At 34.8% G+C, this 21,154-nt stretch overlaps 1 protein-coding gene across 1 annotated transcript in view; it reads right to left on the reverse strand.

Moving 5' to 3' along the window:
* xirp2b (xin actin binding repeat containing 2b) overlaps positions 1-21,154 on the reverse strand; it is a 47,235-nt gene that overhangs the window by 14,709 nt on the left and 11,372 nt on the right. The window contains exons 2-6 of the mRNA XM_039683428.2: positions 19,531-19,649; positions 13,027-13,152; positions 3,063-3,149; positions 1,488-1,557; positions 1,254-1,348 (exon numbers count right to left, since the gene is read on the reverse strand). Coding sequence (XP_039539362.2) covers positions 1,254-1,348; positions 1,488-1,557; positions 3,063-3,149; positions 13,027-13,152; positions 19,531-19,587 — 435 coding nt within the window. The 5' untranslated portion in view covers positions 19,588-19,649. The remainder of the gene's footprint in view (positions 1-1,253; positions 1,349-1,487; positions 1,558-3,062; positions 3,150-13,026; positions 13,153-19,530; positions 19,650-21,154) is intronic.

Raw genomic sequence — 21,154 nt, forward strand, 5'->3', positions numbered from 1 at the left:
CAATATCACTGGACTAAACGTGAAAATTATAGCACAATAAAAATGTCCCTCCCCCCCCCCCCCCAAGTAAAATATATCAAAATCTTTAAAAAAATATATAACTTATTGTACACTGATTGCACAGGACAGTAAGACATATTTTCATAAACTGTATCTTTAATATAGTGTATTTTTCACTAGTAATGTGTTCATATCTAAAAAAAAATATGAAATTGTATTAAAGATACTATCTTTATATATGTATATAGTTTGAGAGATCAGTTTACTTGCATTTCAAAAGTGATGGTTCACACTCAAAGTCACTCTTACCACTTAAAGGAGTAGTTCACTTTTAAAAAAACTTTTGCTGATAATTTACTCACCCTCATGTCATCCAAGATGTCCATGTCATACTTTCTTCAGTCGAAAAAATTAAGGTTTTTGATGAAAACATTCCAGGAATTTTCTCCATATAATGGACTTCAATGGGAACCAAAAAGTTAAAGGTCCAAAAGACAGTTTCAGTGCAAACTGCAAACTGTTCAAAGGGCTTTAAACGACACCAGATGATGAATAAGGGTCTTATCAAGCGAAACGATCGCTAATTTCAAAAATAAATAAAAAAGTTTAAGTTTTATAAGCTCAAATGCTCTCCTTGCTCTGTTCTGTGATGCACGTACAGTACGTGACTCTCCTGTTCGAACTCGTTTATCAAAATTAACGAATCTTTTTCGTGTCATTTGGTTCATTCAATGTACGAAATGAACGAGTTGACTCGGGAAAAGATTCGTTCATTTTGAAACGTTTGGTTCCCATTGAAGTCCATTATATGGAGAAAAATCCTGGAATGTTTTCATCAAAAACCTTAATTTCGTTTCGACTGAAGAAAAAAAGACATGGACATCTTGGATGACATGGGGGTGGGTAAATTATCAGCAAAAGTGAACTACTCCTTTAAAAAAAAAGTGTTAGGAGCAAGACTTTGAGTCTGAACCATCACTGGTTTGAATTTTTTGGATGCACAATAAAGACACAAAAATAACTCCATATCAGATGTATAGTGGGTTAACAATAACAACATCAATACACTGAGAGCTGAACACAGGCTCTAAAGTCTTAAGAACTATTTCTCAATAAAACTATGCCGTTGAAAGTGGAGGCACTCATGGAAACATGTAAAAAAAGATAGTAAGTAGAGTCTTTTTATGCACTGAATCCTATTAAAGGATAATACATTCATGTGTCAGAGTAGAGATGTGGGCTAAAGGACTTACCTTAATTTTCTTGCTGGGGGCTGCCTCCTCGATGGTCTTTTCAAAATGCTGTGCCAGTTCTTTAGTTGAGAGCCTTGGATAATACTCTTCCTCCTCTGGAAGCAAGAGGCAAAAATTACAATTCTTATATCGTTAATTAAACATCTTGTCTCAGTAAAATGCACTACAAAACAAACAATGAGCTGCAGAGTGACATAGAACTTATTATCTATAAATTACTGCTCTTGAACTTACCGGTTTCATTGTGATGATTTTCATAACCGGAAATCACTTCTCTGTTATGAGTGATTTGATCAAGTGCAGTCTGTAATAAAGGCAAAATAAATACAATTTAATTTAGAGCAAGAATCAAACAGTGCAACTAACAGGAGCTACATGATTATTTCTTATGGATTTACATATGCATTTGACAGATGTTTTCATCATCAGTATCCTTGCGAATCAAACCTGTGACCATGGTGTTGTTCATGCTTTATCAGTTGAGCTTATATTTGAAGTAAAAAAAAGTTCAAAACTCTCATCATGAAAACATGGTTTGAACAATTAATGCTCTTTCACATGACTCGCGATAAACAAATTAAGTTTGAAAGCTAGATAAAAACAAACAAATAGTTTATTAATTCATAGTGTTATCAATGCCACACACACACACACACACACACACACAATTCAGTACATAAACAAAGTGGTAAAAAGGTTACGTATTTTGATATCATTTATTTTTTTTATAATTTTATAATAGAAATATTTCAACAATATAACATTTTATATATATGTTTTTATATATATTTTTATATATATGTTATATATACACACACACACACACACACACACACACACATATATATATGTCAAATGATTAATCGCGATTAATCGCATCCAAAATAAAAGTTTGTGTTTACATAATATATGTGGGTGCACTGTGTATAATTATTATATATAAATACACACACATGCCTGTATATATGTAAGAAATATTTTCATGTATATACTGTATAAAGATTTATATATATGTATATATATATATATATATATCATTATTTTTCTTAAATATACATGCATGTGTGTGTATTTATATATATACAAAATAATTCTACACAGTGCACACACATATATTATGCAAACACAAACTTTTATTTTGAATGCGATTAATCGCGATTAATCCTTTGACATATATATATATATATATATATATATTTTTTTTTTTTTTTTTTTTCAGTTGAGCTAACAGTGCTAACAATCCAAACGTCAGGTGTTCGATTCCCAGGTTCCCAGATCAATTTTAGTCTTATCATGGTGTGTGTTTCAGGGTTTTGTGTTTTATTTTTATTCTACTCAACAATCACTGGTCTGCTCACCTGATTTGACGATCAATATCCCATGAATTATTCTACTAGACTACATTTCAGAATCTCACATCTCTTTTCTGAGTATTTTCACAGGGTCACTTGTCCTCATTTCATTTTTAGCCTATTTTACTGAGAGGTTATTTTAAAGTAGGGCAAAGTCATGGGTTCAAGAGAGTGTGTAAACTAAATGCATTGCACTTCCAAAGTCGCTCTGGATAAAAGTGCCCACCAAATGCACAAATGGAAATGGAAGTGTTGTCATGTGGAGCTGACAGTGCTAAAACCTCCAAATTAAAAAAAAAAATTACATTATTGAAAATTGATGTCAGTTTGACATTAGTAAAACATAAATACGGCACTTCAGCGCCGCGTACAGAGACAAGGCAAGGGTCTTAGTCTGATGTTTCAGACTTGTGAAATGGAGAGTTATTAGTAGCAGGGTTGTCGGAAATGTCCGTACCCTTTCATCGTGGAGGAAGACCTGCTGCGAGACTTGTCGACCCCCGCTGCTGCTCGCCACACTCATCGCTGATGAATTTGACACCTCCTGCGTGACAGGAGACAAGGGTTGTTGTTAGAGGATGAGACATAGAAAAGAAGAGCACAAAGAAAACGTTTTCCAAGACAGCGCTCGTACAAGCTTCTTACTGTCAGTATATCTTATCAACAGAGCCTTTTCTCAGTCACAAACAACATACACTCGAAAAAATGCTGGGCTGTTTCAACCCAAATTTGGGTCAAATATGGACAAACCCAAATGTTGGGTTAAAATCTACTTAAAAAAAGATTATACCGTTGAAAGTGAAAGTTGAAGTTGGTTAAAATTTTAAATGACATTGACAATGATATAAATACTGTTCGTTTTCTCACACAAACCGCTCGTTTCGTGTCTTAGGCCATCAATGTGAACTTACATTTAAGAGTCATTAAATCATGTTTAATTTGGACTTCTCTGTGCATGCTCTTTGAGGTGGTGACCATAGACCTCCATTATATGACTGACAGACAAGAACGGTTTGACCTAAAAATATCAAAATTGAAAATACTGTGGAAACATTGACACCTACATCTTGGATGCCCTTGAGGTAAGCTAAAATATACCAAAAGTTCATTTCAAAGTGAACTATCCCTTTAAGTAAATAATTAGACATGAAATATTGATCCGAGACTAAATATTTTATTAGCTCTTTAAATGCAAATCTTACTGTATATTTGATCAAATAAATGAAGCCTTTGGTGAACATGAACATGAGAGACTTCTTTCAAAAATATAAAAAAAATGTTATGATTTCAAACTTTTGATCAGTAGTGTGTGAATTGCAATGCATTTGATTAAACGATATCAAAGCAGAAAAATGCAGCAGGAACTTTTCTCAAAACTATATATCTTATCATCATAATTATATAATTATTTATTTTGGAAATTAAACACATACTTAACCTACAATCTCAGAAAAAAAGGTACAAAAGCTGTCACTGGGGCTGTACCTTTTCAAAAGGTACACTTTTGTATCCAAAGGCTACATATTGGTACCTTAGTGCAGTGTTTCCTCTACATTCATTCTCCCGTGGCGGGCCGCCACACTTAAAATCCCCCCGCCACGGTTGCAGCTTCTCAGTGACGTCCGATATTCTGCATAGTATTATGTTATTTTGTTAAGCCCCACTAAAGGCATAAAAAACTTTGTAAAGCACAATCAAGTTTTCACCCTATATTCCAAGACTTCTAAAGTCATTGCATAATGTGTAATTTTAGTCGCTAAGTTAAAGTTAACGGAAAGTCATCTCGCCTCAGTCATTCTTCATTCAGAATTCAGCGCGTCGCGTTCGTTTGCGACACGACGACACTCTCTTCAAGGTCAATATTCCCATTATTATACTTTATTTGTAGATAAAGCATAAAGTAGATGGTTTTCATAAAATGACTTTATCTTGCTGGAGTGGAGTTTATTGCCCTTTCACATTCCCTTCTCCCGGGTGTATGTGAGATTACAGCATAGAGTCGAGAGAGTGCTATTGTTCTTCATGCGCACTGAAATTTAAAACTGTTAAAAGAAAAGGCTCAAAAAACTGTTGCATATAGAATACACTAAGCATTAGTGCTGCACGATTAATCAAATCGCAATCGTAATAGCGATCTCAAACCTATGCAATTATATAACGCAAAATGCCGCGATTTTATATGAAATAAACAAATTAGGGCTATTAACGCAGCATCTCTTCATTTTTGTCATCCTTTGACTAGTGTTACACGATCCCGCTCTTATTCGTGCAAATGCCTTTTCGCATTTTGCACGACAAGAAGTGAAAAGCTGCCTGTGAATGCCCTAAATGAGACTCGCAGAAAGACGCGCGCCATAATGCGCATGCACTGACGCGTGCCAGAATACAGTTCTCTTTCGAGCTTGAACGAACAATAGCACACACAATTATGCCAAAATGTCGTTTTGTCGAGTATCTTCATAACGTAAGAAAAGTCTTATGGACGAAAAGAGTTGTGCTATGAGGCGCATGTGAGATCCGCGTCTCGGCAACGGGTGCTCTTAAAGGGCCAGCAGCGAATAAAGCGTTCTGTCAGTAAAGTTAAAAGAACAAAGGGAAATTAGAAAATTACTCACTGATCTTGACTAAAGAACTTTTGTAGCTTTAATAAGGATTATTCTATATATAATTTATAATTCATGCAGCGCAGACTGTTTGATAACTTTATTCAATTTATCCTACCTGTTAAGACAGGAAGGGCACAGGTAAATATGGTTTTTATTATGGGTTTATGTGGGGATTGTTTGAAGTTCACTTAATTTAAAAGTTGTTAAAAAATTTTTTTAGCCTAATAATTTTTTTAAAAAAGTTGATAGCTTTCACTGTAATGATGGTTTGGTTGGTTTATTGATCATTATAGGTGTTATCAATCATTTAGTTGTTGTTTTTAGTTTGAGTTGAGAAATAAACATTAATACACAGAATGATCACTAATCTGTGTGTGCATTTTACTTTAGAACCAAGCAAGTTGGACTCATGCATATCATGAATCGCATATCACAATTGCAATATTGACCTCAGTAATGGCAATATGACATTTTCCCCAAATCGTCAAGCCCTACTAAGCATATTATAGATCTAATCCCTTCGCTATGTTCTTTTCAATGTGAAGCGTTGCGTGCTGTGACTTGGTGTTGCTTCAAGTGCATCATTCTGCACACGGGATGCGCATGATCGATTATAATAGAGACAAGGGGGCGTGGCCTAAGTGAAAATATCAGCCCCCCCCCCCCCGCCGGGGGAAATGGGCCTGCCCCCACAGCTTGGAAAAATCCTAGAGGAAACACTGTAGTGGTACATATTAGCACCTAAAATGGACATATTAACACCTAAAATGTACATATTAGCTCCTGAAATTAACATATTAACACCTAAAATTTACATATTAGGACCTAAAATGTACATATTACCACCTAAAATGTACATGTTAGCGCATGAAATGAACATATTAACACCTAAAATTTACATATTAGGACCTAAAATGTACATATTACCACCTAAATGTACATATTAGCTCCTGAAATTGACATTTTAGCACCTAAAATGTACATATCAGCACCTAAAATTTACATATCAGCACCTAAAATGTACATATTACCACCTAAATGTACATATTAGCTCCTGAAATGGACATTTTAGCACCTAAAACTTACATATCAGCACCTTAAATGTACATATTAACACCTAAATGTACTTATTAGCACCTAAAATGTACATATTAACACTTAAAATGTACATATCAGCACCTTAAATGTACATATTAACACCTAAAATGTACTTATTAGCACCAAAAATGTACTATTAATACTTCGAATGTACATATCAGCAGCTTAAATATACATATTAACACCTAAAATGTACTTATTAGCACCTAAAATTTACGTATTAACACCTAAAATGTACATATTAGCACCTGAAATGGACAAAAGTTGACCTTTTTGAAAAGGTACAGCCCCGTGACAGCTTTTGCACCTTTTTTCTGAGAGTGTAGAAATGAAATTCTAGAAAGCCATCTACACATTCTTTAACGCACACATGGTTAGTCTGTGATATTTCAAAAATCAATTATGCATATTTGCATGAAATCTGCATTCCTTAAGCACACATTCAGTTTTAGAATTAATATATACATTTTCGTTTTCCATTTCAGGATTAGGATTAGTGCTAATTACTGTTAAACGGCAGGTTTGATGGCTTTAGCCCTTGGATGAGCAGATTTTGAAATGTTATAATCCCTTCCAACACACACTCCCACACACAAACACATGCAGCAAAGTTTGATATCATCAGCAGGGACGCAATCAATACCAATCCATAAAAACAGCCCGAAAACGCACAAGAAAACACAGACAGATCATTAAAAGAGATATGGCTGACATACATCGATGTAGATTGCATCGTTAAACCCAAAGGTGACTGAATATCCGACCCAAAACACTCAAAGCAACAGCGCAACAGTGGCTTTGCTTCTGATCAACTATTTCCTCCAGACGGACTTCAAAACCCACTTTAATAAAGATTTCCAAGTCATTAACCAAAACCAACTGGCTCTGAGATGAATCGCAACACTGCAGACTTGGATTCAAAGCACTTGAAAAACTGAAAAAAAGGCTATACTTCAATGGTATTTTTTAACTTGATTGACAAATGGATAAAGAACAGCCATTTGTCAATGGTTGATAAAAACCACTATGATTTAAATGAATATGCACTCTAAAAGATGCTGGGTTGTTTTAACCCAAATTTGGGTCAAACCCAGCCTTTGGGTTACATTTTTAACCACACGTTACGGTTTGTCCATATTTCACACACAATTGGGTTAAACCAACCCAGCATTATTTAGAGTGTGCCTATTTATTTGTCAATTTTTACTTTTTTTTCTTTAAATAAATACATATTGCCTTTTTAATTTATTTTTAAGAGGCACTTTCTGCTTTCACTTTCTGATCCGTTTTATACATCAGTTTGATATCGACAGACCATGAATAGATTCTGTGGTTGCCTCCTCCCCCTTTTTTAAGCATGTTTTGTATTAAAGGAGTAGTTCACTTTAAAAAAAAAAAAACTTTTGCTGATAATTTACTCACCCTCATCAGAAATGTCCATGTCATTCTTTCTTCATTCGAAAAGAAATTAAGGTTTTTGATGAAAACATTCCAGGATTTTTCTCCATATAATGGACTTCAGTGGGAACCAAACGGCTCAAGGTCCAAAAGACACTTTCAGTGCAAACTGCAAACTGTTCAAAGGGCTTTAAACGATTCCAGACGACGAATAAGGGTCTTATCAAGCGAAACGATCGCTCATTTAATACATAAATAACAAAGTCCGTCAAAAAACGGACGAATTGACTCGGAAAAAGATTTTTTCATTTTAATGAATGAGTTCGAACAGGAGAGTCACGAACATGCGTCACAGAACAGAGCAAGACAGAGCTTATAAAACTTGAACTTTGTTTTTTGTTTTTAAATGATCGATTGTTTCCCTTGATAAGATTCTTATTCATCGTCTGGAATCGTTTAAAGCACTTTGAACAGTTTGCACTTCGCACTGAAACTGTCTTTTGGACCAAGAACCGGTTGGTCCCCATTGAAGTCCATTATATCGAGAAAAATGCTGGAATGTTTTCATCAAAAACCTTAATTTCTTTTCGACTGAAGAAAGAAAGACATGGACATCTTGGATGACATGGGGGTGAGTAAATTATCAGCAAAAGTTTTTTTGAAAAGTGAACTACTCCTTTAAATAAACCGAGCAGAAAATAATCTATATGAGAACTTTTTCAAATGCTTGATGGTCTAATTTCTACATAGATAAACATAGACCTCATTATCCAAGAAAGGATAAAAAAAAAACAACCTCAAAAATAAATCCTACATACCAAACACTCACATAATGTGATGCAAGTTATGGTTTAAATATACACACACACACATCCCCAACATGCACACACAACCCAGTTTAGTAAACGAGTGTCACCATGAGCAACAGAAAGCACAGATAATGAGATGACCTGCTACAGCGCAATCCTTTGATGCTTCTTTCAAATAACTGCAGCATGATACATAATGTCGGCTTATGTTCTCATTTGTCTACTCAGTGTATATCCTTCTGTGGATTAGTGCCAAACTTGATCAACTTTGTGCGGTAAATCCTTCTAATATTCAGTAAAGTACACCTTCGAAATTATGCGTGAAAATGTTTGCATCTTGCTTTGACGAAGCTACAAAAACAGAGGAACATGAATTTTGTGATCTAAACAGTTCTCAAACTTTTTTAAATATGTACGCTCTAAAAAAAGCTGGGTTGTTTCAACCCAATTTTGGGTCAAATATGGACAAACCCAAGTGTTGGGTTAAAAATGCAATTATAAAAATTTCCAGTTGAAAGTGAAAGTTGAAGTTGGGTTAAAATTTGAAATTAAATTTTTAACCCAACATTAGGGTTTTTTCATATTAAACCCAAATGTTAAGTTCAAACAACTCAGCATTGTTTACAGTTTACAGTACTTTGTACTAATTGAGGTTATCCATAAGCTGGTGTATATACAAATATACTTTATAAGCAATGTACACTCTAAAAATGCTGGGTTGTTTCAACCCAAATTTGGATCAAATATTGACTAATATAATAATATATTGTCAAATATTAACATTTAAAATGACAATTGTAACCCAAAGTTTGGGTTTGTCCACATTTTACCCAAAATTGGGTTAAAAAACCCGGAATTTTGTATAATCATTTTTTAGGTAGCAAATCGCGGATGTAACCTATTATATAATACTACTGGCTTTTGATAAATCCCTAACTTCCTGTTTAAAAAGGAAATGCATCAAAAGAAGAATGAAAATGAAGCCTTTTCTCCTCCTGTCTCCGTTTGCTAGACGGTTTCATTTTCAATTCTCAAAACTACACTCTAAAAAATGCGGGACATGTATGTATATACAAATATGGACAAACCCAAATGTTGGGTTAAAAAAGTAATTTAAAAACTTACAGTTAAAAGTGAAAGTTGAAGTTGGGTTAAAATTTTAAATTACATTTTTAACCCAACATTTGGGTTTGTCCATATTTGACCCAAATTTGGGTTAAAACAACTCAGCATTGTTTAGAGTGTGCAATATATTTATAGGCTACTAAATGTATACTAACAGCTCTGAGGTTATCCATTAGCTGGTGTACATACAAATATACTTTATAAGCAATGTAATATACTGGGTTGTTTCAACCCAATTTTAGGTCAAATATGGACAAACCCAAACATTGGGTTAAAATGCAATTTGAAAGTGAAAGTTGAAGTTGGGTTAAAATTGTAAATTACATTTTTAACCCAACATTTGGGTTTGTCCATATTTGACCCAAATTTGGGTTGAAACAACCCAGCATTTTTTTAGAGTGTAAGAGCTGAATCCAGAACAAATCGATCAAATATTTCCTCTAATAAAACGTTTTTCCTATACAGTAAAAAAAAAAAGTAATGAATATTATCTAAAACAGTTCTAACAATTCTTCCTTTGTTGAATTCCTCTTCCTGTAATTAAAATTAAAAATCCAATTAAAAAATACAACATCCGGTGATTAATTTGTGGCCAAATGAACTCAATTAAATGGAATGAAGCCAATTACTACATTTTGGAAATGTATTGCTTATCATCCCACACTGCATATATACACTCATTTAAAATGTATATCAACCAGAAATTAGCAACAAGACTAAAATAAATAGACATAAAGTGTATATATATATATATTTATATTACATTTGCATATTCACGTCACATGACACAGTTTGAGAGCCACTGCTTTAGTGCACTTCAATGAGAGTACATCTCCCAGTTTCTCCTGTCATTCTGTATTCAGTGTGATTTTTTTCCCCTGCATCCCGGCAGGGGAGTATAGCAAGCTCAGACTCAATGGGATGGATGGGTGGACTGGATTCAATTTGGATCGGCAGAGTTGGATTACACAGACTGTGACCAAAATTTATCTCCATTCTACTTCTCTCACTGCAAGCTGTATCTGATTTCTGCAGAGGCAAGCGCTGCATGCATAATATTAGCGTGTGCCAATGCTAATGAGCTTCAGAAGCTTGGGAGAATCTATGCAGATACGAGAAGGTACAGATGGGTACAGCTTTGACTTGTTATAGTGTCAGATATTGGGTTTTTGTGTAAGGTCAGCTGTAAGAGGATTAATATCATTGCAAAAGTCCTTGCACATCCTCTCTTTTCTACACCAGAAGCCTTGCATGGAAATTGCATGGATGCTTGTAGTGTTTAAATCCTGCACCAGAACTAAGACTAGCATAATTAGGGATGCCAACCATCCAAAATGATGCACAAGTGCGCTGAATTTATGGGACTTGAATTTCAGTCCATATAAAAGGAGTAGTTCACTTAAAAAAAAAAAAAAAAAAAAACACTTTTGCTGATAATTGACTCACCCCCATGTCATCCAAGATGTCCACGTCTTTCTTTCTTCAGAAAAGAAATTAAGGTTTTTGATGAAAACATTCCAGGATTTTTCTCCATATAATGGACTTCAATGGGGACCAAACGTTTCAAGGTCCAAAAGACAGTTTCAGTGCAAACTGCAAACTGTTCAAAGGGCTTTAAACGATTCCAGACGATGAATAAGGGTCTTATCTAGCGAAACGATCGGCCATTTCAAAATTAAGTAAAGTTTTATAAGCTCAAATGCTCGCCTTGCTGTTCAGTGACGCATGTTCGTGACTCTCCTGTTCAAACTCGTTCATTAAAATGAAAACGAATCTGTTTGAGTAATTTGGTGCATTCAACGAACGAACTGAATGAAATTAATCGAAAAAAGATTCGTTCATTTTGATGAACGAGTTCGAACAGGAGAGTCATGAATGCACATCACAGAACAGAGCAAGGCGAGCATTTGTGCTTATAAAACTTAAACTTTTTTATTTATTTCTTAAATGACCGATCGTTTCGCTTGATAAGACCCTTATTTATCGTCTGGAATTGTTTAAAGCCCTCTAAAGCTGCACTGAAACTCTCATTTGGACCTTGAACCGTTTGGACCCCATTGAAGTGCATTATATGGAGAAAAATCCTGGAATGTTTTCATCAAAAACCTTAATTTCTTTTCGACTGAAGAAAGAAAGAAAGACATGGACATCTTGGATGACATGAGGGTGAGTAAATTATCAGCAAAAGTTTTTTTTAAAGTGAACTACTCCTTTAAATAACTTTTTTTCCTCAATATACAGGCATCTCGCACGCAAACTGCTGAGAATATTACATTGATCTTGAACTGTTTTGCATCCAAGACTCAATGTTACAATTACAGATTAGAATGGAAATCAAATGATGGATGTGAAACACCTTCAGGATTAGTTTTGGGACTTTAAAAATGTACAAAAGCACTAAAAAGATTAATAAACGAGAAGTGTGTTCTTTGTGTTAATTCACAATTCTGTGGTGCTATAAATCGCCTGGGTAGAAACTAAACTGATATGTGTGTAATGATGTGTGACACTTTAGTATGACATTAAAATTCATTTATTTTTTCAACAGATGCTGTGTGGCAGTGAGTCAAAATCAAAGTGACTGCATCTCAAATGCATTTTAGCACATTATTCTTTCATATACACATAGATAGATAGAGGCAGGCGTATACTGTGACTGTCTAGCATTTTAAGTGCGCTATGAAGAAAAAGATGCAATATAATTCTATAAAACAACATTATTATTTTTTTTTTAAAACACACTGGTTAGTTTCTCATGGCTCCTCCACAAATCATGCCAAAATAAAAATCTGCATATTCATATTCAGCAAAAATTTGGTTGCATGTGGATGCAAAATGTGTGTATAAATACACACACATGCTTGTATATATTTAAGAAATATTTTCATGTATATAGATTTATATATAATTCATATTATATATAAATATAAATATTTTATTTATAAATAATATTTTTTTCTTAAATATACATGCATGTGTGTGTTTTTATATATATACAAACTAATTATACACAGCGCCCCCACATATATTATGTAAACACAAACTTTTATATTGGATGCTTTTAATCGCGATTAATCGTTTGACAGCCTGTGAATATATTGAAATATTTTCAAAATATATGGTTTCATCATCTGTTATTATTATTATTAGATGTTTTATTATTATCAATGGTGAAACCAGTTGTGCTGCTTAATATTTTTGTGGAAACCAGAACATCTTTGATAAATAGAAAGCGCAAAAGAACCGCATTTAATTGAACTAGAAATCTTTTGTAAAATGTAAATTTTCACAAAAGTATTAATTAAAAAAAAAATAATCATACTAACCCCAAACTTTTGAAAGGCAGTGCTAATATGAGTTACTGTAAGCAGTTTCCAACACTGACCTGCACAGATCTGTGTGTGTGGTGAATCTGGGTGAGTGAGTGAGCCGAAGACATGCTCTCGCTCTCAAACTGTCTTCGGACGCTGGCCAGCCCTCCAGGCAGAGAACAAACCTCGTCCTCCATGACCTGATGAAGAAACAGACACAGACAGACCGGCCGCCTGCGTTGAAAAATCACGCTAAGCAGATTTATGCTTTTACAAGAGCTGCGAGATTATGGGAGGCAAAGTGTGATCACTTGTCTCTCGTCTTCATCCACCGCTGAACAAAAAATATTCATATATTCATGAGACAATGCGGCTTACGCACACACACAAAGCACAGCTTCCAGCCTTTATCTCATTATCTCTGTGACTTTACAAAATCACATTTTAAGATTTTGCATGACAGTCGCATTTGCATGGCATCCCGTCTGTGGCCCTGATATCGAGAGGATTCATTAACCCTTCGGTCGCCCCTGCATTGTTGTCTACGTGCATGTGCTTTCTGCTTTGTTTCAGCGCCTGCTTCGCTTAACCTGTTAACTGTCACCCCCCCTTTTTTGAATAGACATGAAAATGCACATTTCGAACTTAAATGGTTGTAATTCAAGAATGCTTTGGAATATAGACATATGATTGGTCTTGTTTTAAAGAAGACATTTGGCAGATTTTTGTAGAAGTGAAATAAATTAAGAAAGTGAAACAGAAAAAAAGTTATAGAGGTTTGAGTTTATGGAAATGTACAATGCAAAAATATTAATTATTCATATTTTACATAAAATATATATTTTCAAAACCTGGGCTACTCTAAAACTGCAGAAAAATCAAAGCCAAAAATCTGAACAAGTTGTGTTTCAAATTTTAGGTTGATATCTCAAAAAATGAGCTTTCAGTAAGATTTTGTTTGAGCGCAGTACCAAACTTTTTCACTAGGGCACAATCAGACTCCATTACTGCCCATATAAGGGCGCCTGCATTTCCATTCGTGTTTTGAGTGATATGAACCATTATTTTCACAATTTTCATACAATTTCTGAAGTAGAGATCCTATTCAGAAGTAGCATGGGAAGTTTGGCAGATTTTGATATGAATTGAACCTCTAAGAAACACATACAAAGAACACGCATGTAAGTCATAGCTAGCTGCCACGTCACAAATGGTGAATTTATTATTTTTTTCTTGATATTTCAAACTTTTCAGACCTTTTTTTCCCAAAATAATTGAATGGATTCTATCTTTTGAACTTTTGGCATGAAAACAAACTGAGGTATCTACCATTTTTTCATGATTTTTCATGTTTACTGCTATTTTGAAATAAAGGTCTGAACACGCCTTATAAGTATGAAAATATTATTGTTTTATATTGATAAATTATGGCTCCTCTGTAATATATTTTGAAAATCAGTCACCAAATATGGAAACTAGAGATTGTAAGCTTTCAAATGATATATAGTTTGTCAATATTATTTAAGGTATTTACTAAGATATTATTGTTTTAAAAATATAGTGGCAAACGTCCCACCTGTGGGACGGTGACAGTTAAGTGGTTAATTAATAATGCATATCAATTCATGGAAAAAATTATTGAATATGCAATTTGCAACTGGAAACCAATTCATTCATTCTATACTGACATACACTTCTAAGTGTTGTAGGATAGGGCATACTGATCTGTGACACTGCTATCCAGAAGCCTGATTGCTATAAAATGGTGAAAGTGCTCAGCTACATTATATACATCTACATATATGCCCAGTTATAACGCTCTTCTCCGCATTTGATGACGAACTCGTGCCATGACTAATGAAATACATAAATAAACATTTATCTTAAATATAAATGAGTTTACAGCCTGACAGCAACAGTTAACATTAATTGCTGCAGGTAAAACAATGCCTTATAAGATTTATATTTCAAATAAATGCTGTTTCAACTTTCTATTCAAAGAATCCTGAAACAAAATCACGGTTTCCTCAACAATATGAAGCAGGACAACCGTTTTCAACATTGATAATAACCAGAAATGTTTAACGAGCTAAAATCAGCATATTATCATTGAGTAATAATGCTAAAAATTCAGCTTTGATCACAGGAATGAATTACATTTTAAAATATATGCACACAGAAATTTTTAATTGTAATAATATTTGACAATTGAATTGTTTTTACTGTGTTTGTAATTAAATAAATACACCCTTGGTGAGCATGAGAGGCTTTTAACTCTAAAACCGTATTCTGGACAAATAGTTTTGATTTATTAAAAAAAAAAAAAACCTGATCTGAGTGGTTCAAGTCTTGGCTACTTTCCCTAAATTTGCCTCCTAAACACACACATTTTTTTTTTTTGACTCAATTCTACAATGTTAAGTGGGTGAAAAATAAATAAATAATAATAATGATGCTCAAAAAACTCAAAAATGGGCACCCATAGAAATGAATGGGAAAAACTGTAATTTAGAGCATTCTAAAATAAGCCAAAATAAGACACCAGGTGACAGCAAAGTCACTTAATCTTTAGGTTTTAGCTCTAAGAACTTATTGGAATGATATTTTAATAATTAAAAAAAATTAAAAAATTAAACATAAAAATAAGCATAATTTACATAGAAAATATGGTACTTTTTGAATTAAATAAATTCAAAAATACCCCCAAAATAAATAAAAAAACACCAGAAATGGATAGACAAAACTTTATCGAAGACAGTGATATAACATTTATAATAAATAAAAATTAGGCTCACACCTGAGTCCTCTGAGCCCACATTTGTCCACAATTACAGCATTAAGGGCTATAAAGTGAATACGGTTTGAGAAATCTTACCAACCCCAAACTTTTGACGGGAAGTATATACATGGTCCTTGTGAAAAGATCTGACTTCATCTAAAGTGCCTTAATATAACCACAATTTCTGTTTGCTTAAACTAAAGGGATACTTTTTTTTTGGAAAAAGGCTCATTTTACAACAAACTTTCTATCAGCCTAGAAAATCACAACTTTACATTTTTATGTTATAGGAAAAATATCGAAAGTCTTTGGTCATTTTTTTTTTTTTTTTTTGAGAAATGCTAGTGGTCTTGTCCACTTCAATGATGTAGGCTATGCTAAGCTATGCTAAAAGTGGTACCGCCAGAACCGGAGATCGGCTGAATGGATTCAAAAATGGTAAAACTCAACAGTTTAACTCTGGGGGAGTTGTAAAATGAGACTATTTCCAAAAAAAAGTGGACTATCCCTTTAAAAACACTGAGGAATGAGTCGACATCCAAAAATATCGTTAATGTCCAAGTTCATTTCCAAAGACTACCGGTGTATTTTAACTCGTACAAAAGCTGAAACAATAACTTTGCTGTACTTTTGACCCCCCTGTAGGGATGTGACCTCAACTGGGCCCAGAGTGGATGTGCAGTGCTGTTTTTAGCAGACAGCCAAAGAGTGAAAAACTGAGGAGAGGTCCTGAACTCCCACTGGTTACCCATCAACACTTCACTCTCACACTGACACAAAGCCATAGACAACAATGATGTCACTGCACTCGCACATGAGCAGAGGTATTCGGCCCTATCACCTACTACAGTAAATCAAAAACATGCTGTCTGTCACCCAGGCAAGAAAAACTGCACATTATTGCTAAATTTTTGCCAATTATAAAGATGCATTATGAATACACTGCTGCCTTGAAAACCCATTAAATATAACAATATCTTAAACAATAAAAAATAGTTAATAGTTGACCCAAAACTTAATCTGTCAACATTTACTCATTAAGTTGTTCTAAACCTGCATCAAATTCTGTCTTTTGTTGAACACAACATTTTTTGAAGAATGTTGGTAACCAAATAGTTTCTGGTCCCCATTGACTTCCATAGTATGGAAAAAAATACAATGAAAGTCAATGGGGACCAGAAATTGTTTAGTCACCAACATTCTTCAAAATATCTTCTTTTGTGTTCAGCAGAAGAAATAAAACTCATACAGCTTTGAAACATCTTCAGGGTGAGTAAAGGATGCCCGAATTTTCATTTTCGGTTCAACTATCCCTTTAATTCTTCAAAAAGAATTCACACAGTAACTTGTAAATATTAGCAATTGCTTCACTTTACTCATTAAACACTGTTATTTATTTCCAAATATCTGATTTTCACAAGGACAGTTTCAAGTTAATTAACCAAATGTTATTTTCAGCTTTTTAGAGCAAATTTGCCAACAAATTAAAGAATCAGATGTCAAAAACTAAACAGCTTGGCTAATAGTTGTTGTTGTTGTTGTTGTTTTTTAAGCTTAAGCAAGAAAAAAACTATTTTCCAACATGCCAAGAAACAATTCAGATCATATAAAAACACTGTTCAAAAGTGTATTTGTTTAAAGATACAGTAAAAACAGAAATATTATTACGATTTAAACCATCTGTTTTCTGTTTGAATATGTTTAAATGTAATTCAGTCAGGGCCACTATCGTCAAATACGATTGATACAGTTTGGACAGTTAATGAATGTATTGCAGATATCATTAATTTAAGATTTTAAAGTACAACATCCATGCTTCAGATGAGACGTTAAAGTTCACTTTGAAATTATTTTTTGGTATGTTTTAGCTTACCTCAACAGCATCCAAGTTGTAGGTGTCTTTGTTTCCGAAGTAGTTTCAATTTTGATATTTTTAGGTCAAGCCGTTCTTGTCTGTCAGTCATATAATGGAGGTCTATGGTCACCACCTCAAAGAGCATGCACAGAGAAGTCCAAATTAAACATGATTTAATGACTCGTAAATCTAAGTACACATTAATGTCCTAAGACACGAAACGAGCGGATTGTGTGAGAAAACGAACAGTATTTATATCGTTTTTACCTCTTGTGACCACAGCCACAAACCGCCCGCGCCCTCAGATCACTTGGACGTGGCTGTGCTTACGAGAGGTAGAAACTATATAAATACTGTTCGTGTGTGTACTTACATTTATGAGTCATTAAATAATGTTTAATCTGGACTTCTTTGTGCATGATCTTTGAGGTGGTGACCATAGACCTGCATTATATGACTGACAGACAAGACAAGAACAGACATTTAAACCGAGGCCCTGACTCCAGCATTTGTGCTTATAAAACTTACACTTTTTAATTTATTTTTGAAATGAGCGATCGTTTCGCTAGATAAGACCCTTATTCATCGTCTGGTGTCATTTAAAGCCCTTTGAAGCTGCACTGAAACTCTCATTTGGACCTTGAACCGTTTGGTTCCCAATGAAGTCCATTATATGGAGAAAAATCATGGAATGTTTTCATCAAAAAACTTCATTTCTTTTCGACCGAAGAAAGAAAGACATGGACATCTTGTGTTTACAAAGGGACCAAAAACACCTGGACATCTGACCTACGTCTAAAAATCCCAGGATGTCCTTCGAAAAAGAGTAGGGGTATAATTTGCCCCTTTGCCTGTGTCCATCATAGCTATGGAGCGAATTATGTGCCAATTTTAAACGAACAAATTTTAAACAAACAAACTCGAACTGCTTTGCAAAGGAAAATTCGACTCGCAAACAAACAGAAAGAAATTTGCAAAATCAAAGGTCAATTTGAGCGAAAATCCAGTGGAATATTTTCACAATATTTTGTTTTGGGAGGAACTGGGGATGGAGGAGGGTAATTCGCTCATGAGAAACGCGACAGCTGCTGATAAGGAGCTTATATATGAATACAGTGATAGGCGTCTTATGTTTCCTATTGAAAGGGTCATAGATTTCATATCTGCTTCTCATACTGAATGTCATGTTTTATCTTGTGAGTCAAGGCCACTACTGACATCTCTAAATTCAGTTTCCAAGAAACCTTTTCTTAAGAGATTTAACCAGAAGTGTCAAATCCTCGTAAAGCTGAGGTTTCTGCATAATGCACGGCCTGCTGGAGTCGTCGAAAGTCCATTGCTTTTCTAATTCGTTTGGTCGCGCTAGTGTCCTCATCGCTGTGTCTGTCTGTCAATCCTTCAGTCTCAATTACTGCGACAAGCAGCGCAAATCAAACACACACTGCTTTCTATTGTGATCTGACGTACCACGCAGCAATTACTGCATAAATCAATGAGTTTGGAATTATACATGCGTTCGGTCCTCACACAGAGTTTAAACGCAGAACAGTCAGAATTCATCAGCTTTGATCGTTTGCTCTAATGAGACGTTGACATAACAAGTTTGCGTGGCGCACAAGTGCCTCATTTGCGTCATTGAAATTATATTGGCTGATCAATCTGATGGCACTCAGACAGCTGGATGGGAACTGCTGAGTAAATAGCGTTGGTCTTTCCAACAGAAGCTCTTAAGGCTTGTCTAAACATGACTGATGGCTGAAAGTGATGGAGCAGAATCACTTAAGCCCCGCTTACACCTGCTATTAACATCCATCTTGAGCGATTCGCTCACAAGAGGTCACCTGACACCGATCGCTGTTTACTCACGGTATTTACATCTTAAATGAGTCTCCTATGATCGTATCGGATTTCACCCATGTGTGTGTGTGTGTGTGTGAAGCGTACCGCGCTGGAGAAGCCTGTTTTGTCCTGTTTGGAAACAGCCACCTGGTAAACGGCCATGCGGTTCTTCAGCGGGACGGGTTCAGAGTGAGCGCTCTCTTCAATTGCACCTGTCCTGGATTCTGCAACGTAAATACATCAACAGACAAAATAAACTAATTACATTTGTATATTGTGTTAAAAAAAAAAAAAAAAAAAAAAAAAAAACTTGTGCTGATAATTTACTCACCCCCATGTCATCCAAGATGTCCATGTCTTTCTTTCTTCGGTCAAAAAAAAAATAATTAAGGTTTTTGATGAAAACATTTCAGGATTTTCTCCATATAATGGACTTCAATGGGGTCCAAACGGTTCAAGGTCCAAATGAGAGTTTCAGTGCAGCTTCAAAGGGCTTTAAAAGATTCCAGACGATAAATAAGGGTCTTATCCAGGACCCTTCAAGTCATGACTCGAAAAAAAGGTTTGTTCATTTTGATGAACGAGTTTGAACAGGAACGAACGCTCATCACAGAACATAGCAAGGCGAGCATTTGTGCTTATAAAACTTAAACTTTTTAATTTATTTTTGAAATGAGCAATCGTTTCGCTAGACAAGACCCTTATTCATCATCTGGTGTCGTTTAAAGCCTTTTGAAGCTGCACTGAAACTCTCATTTAGACCTTGAACCGTTTGGTTCCCAATGAAGTCCATTATATGGAGAAAATCCTGGAATGTTTTCATCAAAAAACTTAATTTCTTTTCAACTGAAGAAAGAAAGACATGGACACATTGTGTTTACAAAGGGACCAAAAACACCTGGACATCTGACCTACGTCTAAACGCGCATAACAAGTCGAGGGCGATATGTTTGCCCAAAAATTCAGATCATGAAGCAGACGTGCCTGTAAGTGCACACATAAACATTCAAGAGTATAGGAACAGGTTTTCAACCATTTATAAATAAAACAGCTTCGCTACTGAAAGCTACATTATATTTCTGAGCAATGATGAGGACACATTTGCTGTTTTTGTAAATAAATGAACAAGCATTGTTACATACAGATGCACACTGTGATCTACTCTCTCTCTCTCTAACTTATCCAAGCTGGCAAATTGGGTATGAGGGAAGATACCTAAAGAAGGCTTAAAGGAGTAGTTCACTTTTTTAAAAAAACTTTTGCTGATAGTTTACTCACCCCCATGTCATCCAAGATGTCCATGTCTTTCTTTCTTCAGTCGAAAAGAAATTAAGGTTTTTGATGAAAACATTCCAGCATTTTTCTCCAAATAATGGACTTTAATGGGGTCCAAACGGTTCAAGGTCCAAATGACAGTTTCAGTGCAAACTGTTCAAAGGGCTTTAAACGATTCCAGACGATGAATAAGGGTCTCATCAAGCAAAACGATGGCTCATTTAATAAATAATGACAAAGTTTAAGTTTTATTAACTCAAATCCTTGCCTTGCTCTGTTCTGTGTGACTCTCCTGTTCGAACTCGTTCATCAAAATGAACAAATCTTTTTCCGAGTCAATTCGTTTGTTTCGTTCGTTGAATGAACCAAATGACTCGGAAAAAGATTTGTTCATTTTGATGAACAAGTTCGAACAGGAGAGTCACGAACGTGCGTCACAGAACAGAGCAAGGCG

Source organism: Pimephales promelas, chromosome 7 (genome assembly GCF_988280905.1).
Source record: "Pimephales promelas chromosome 7, fPimPro1.hap1.1, whole genome shotgun sequence".
Classification (NCBI taxonomy): Eukaryota; Metazoa; Chordata; class Actinopteri; order Cypriniformes; family Leuciscidae; genus Pimephales; species Pimephales promelas.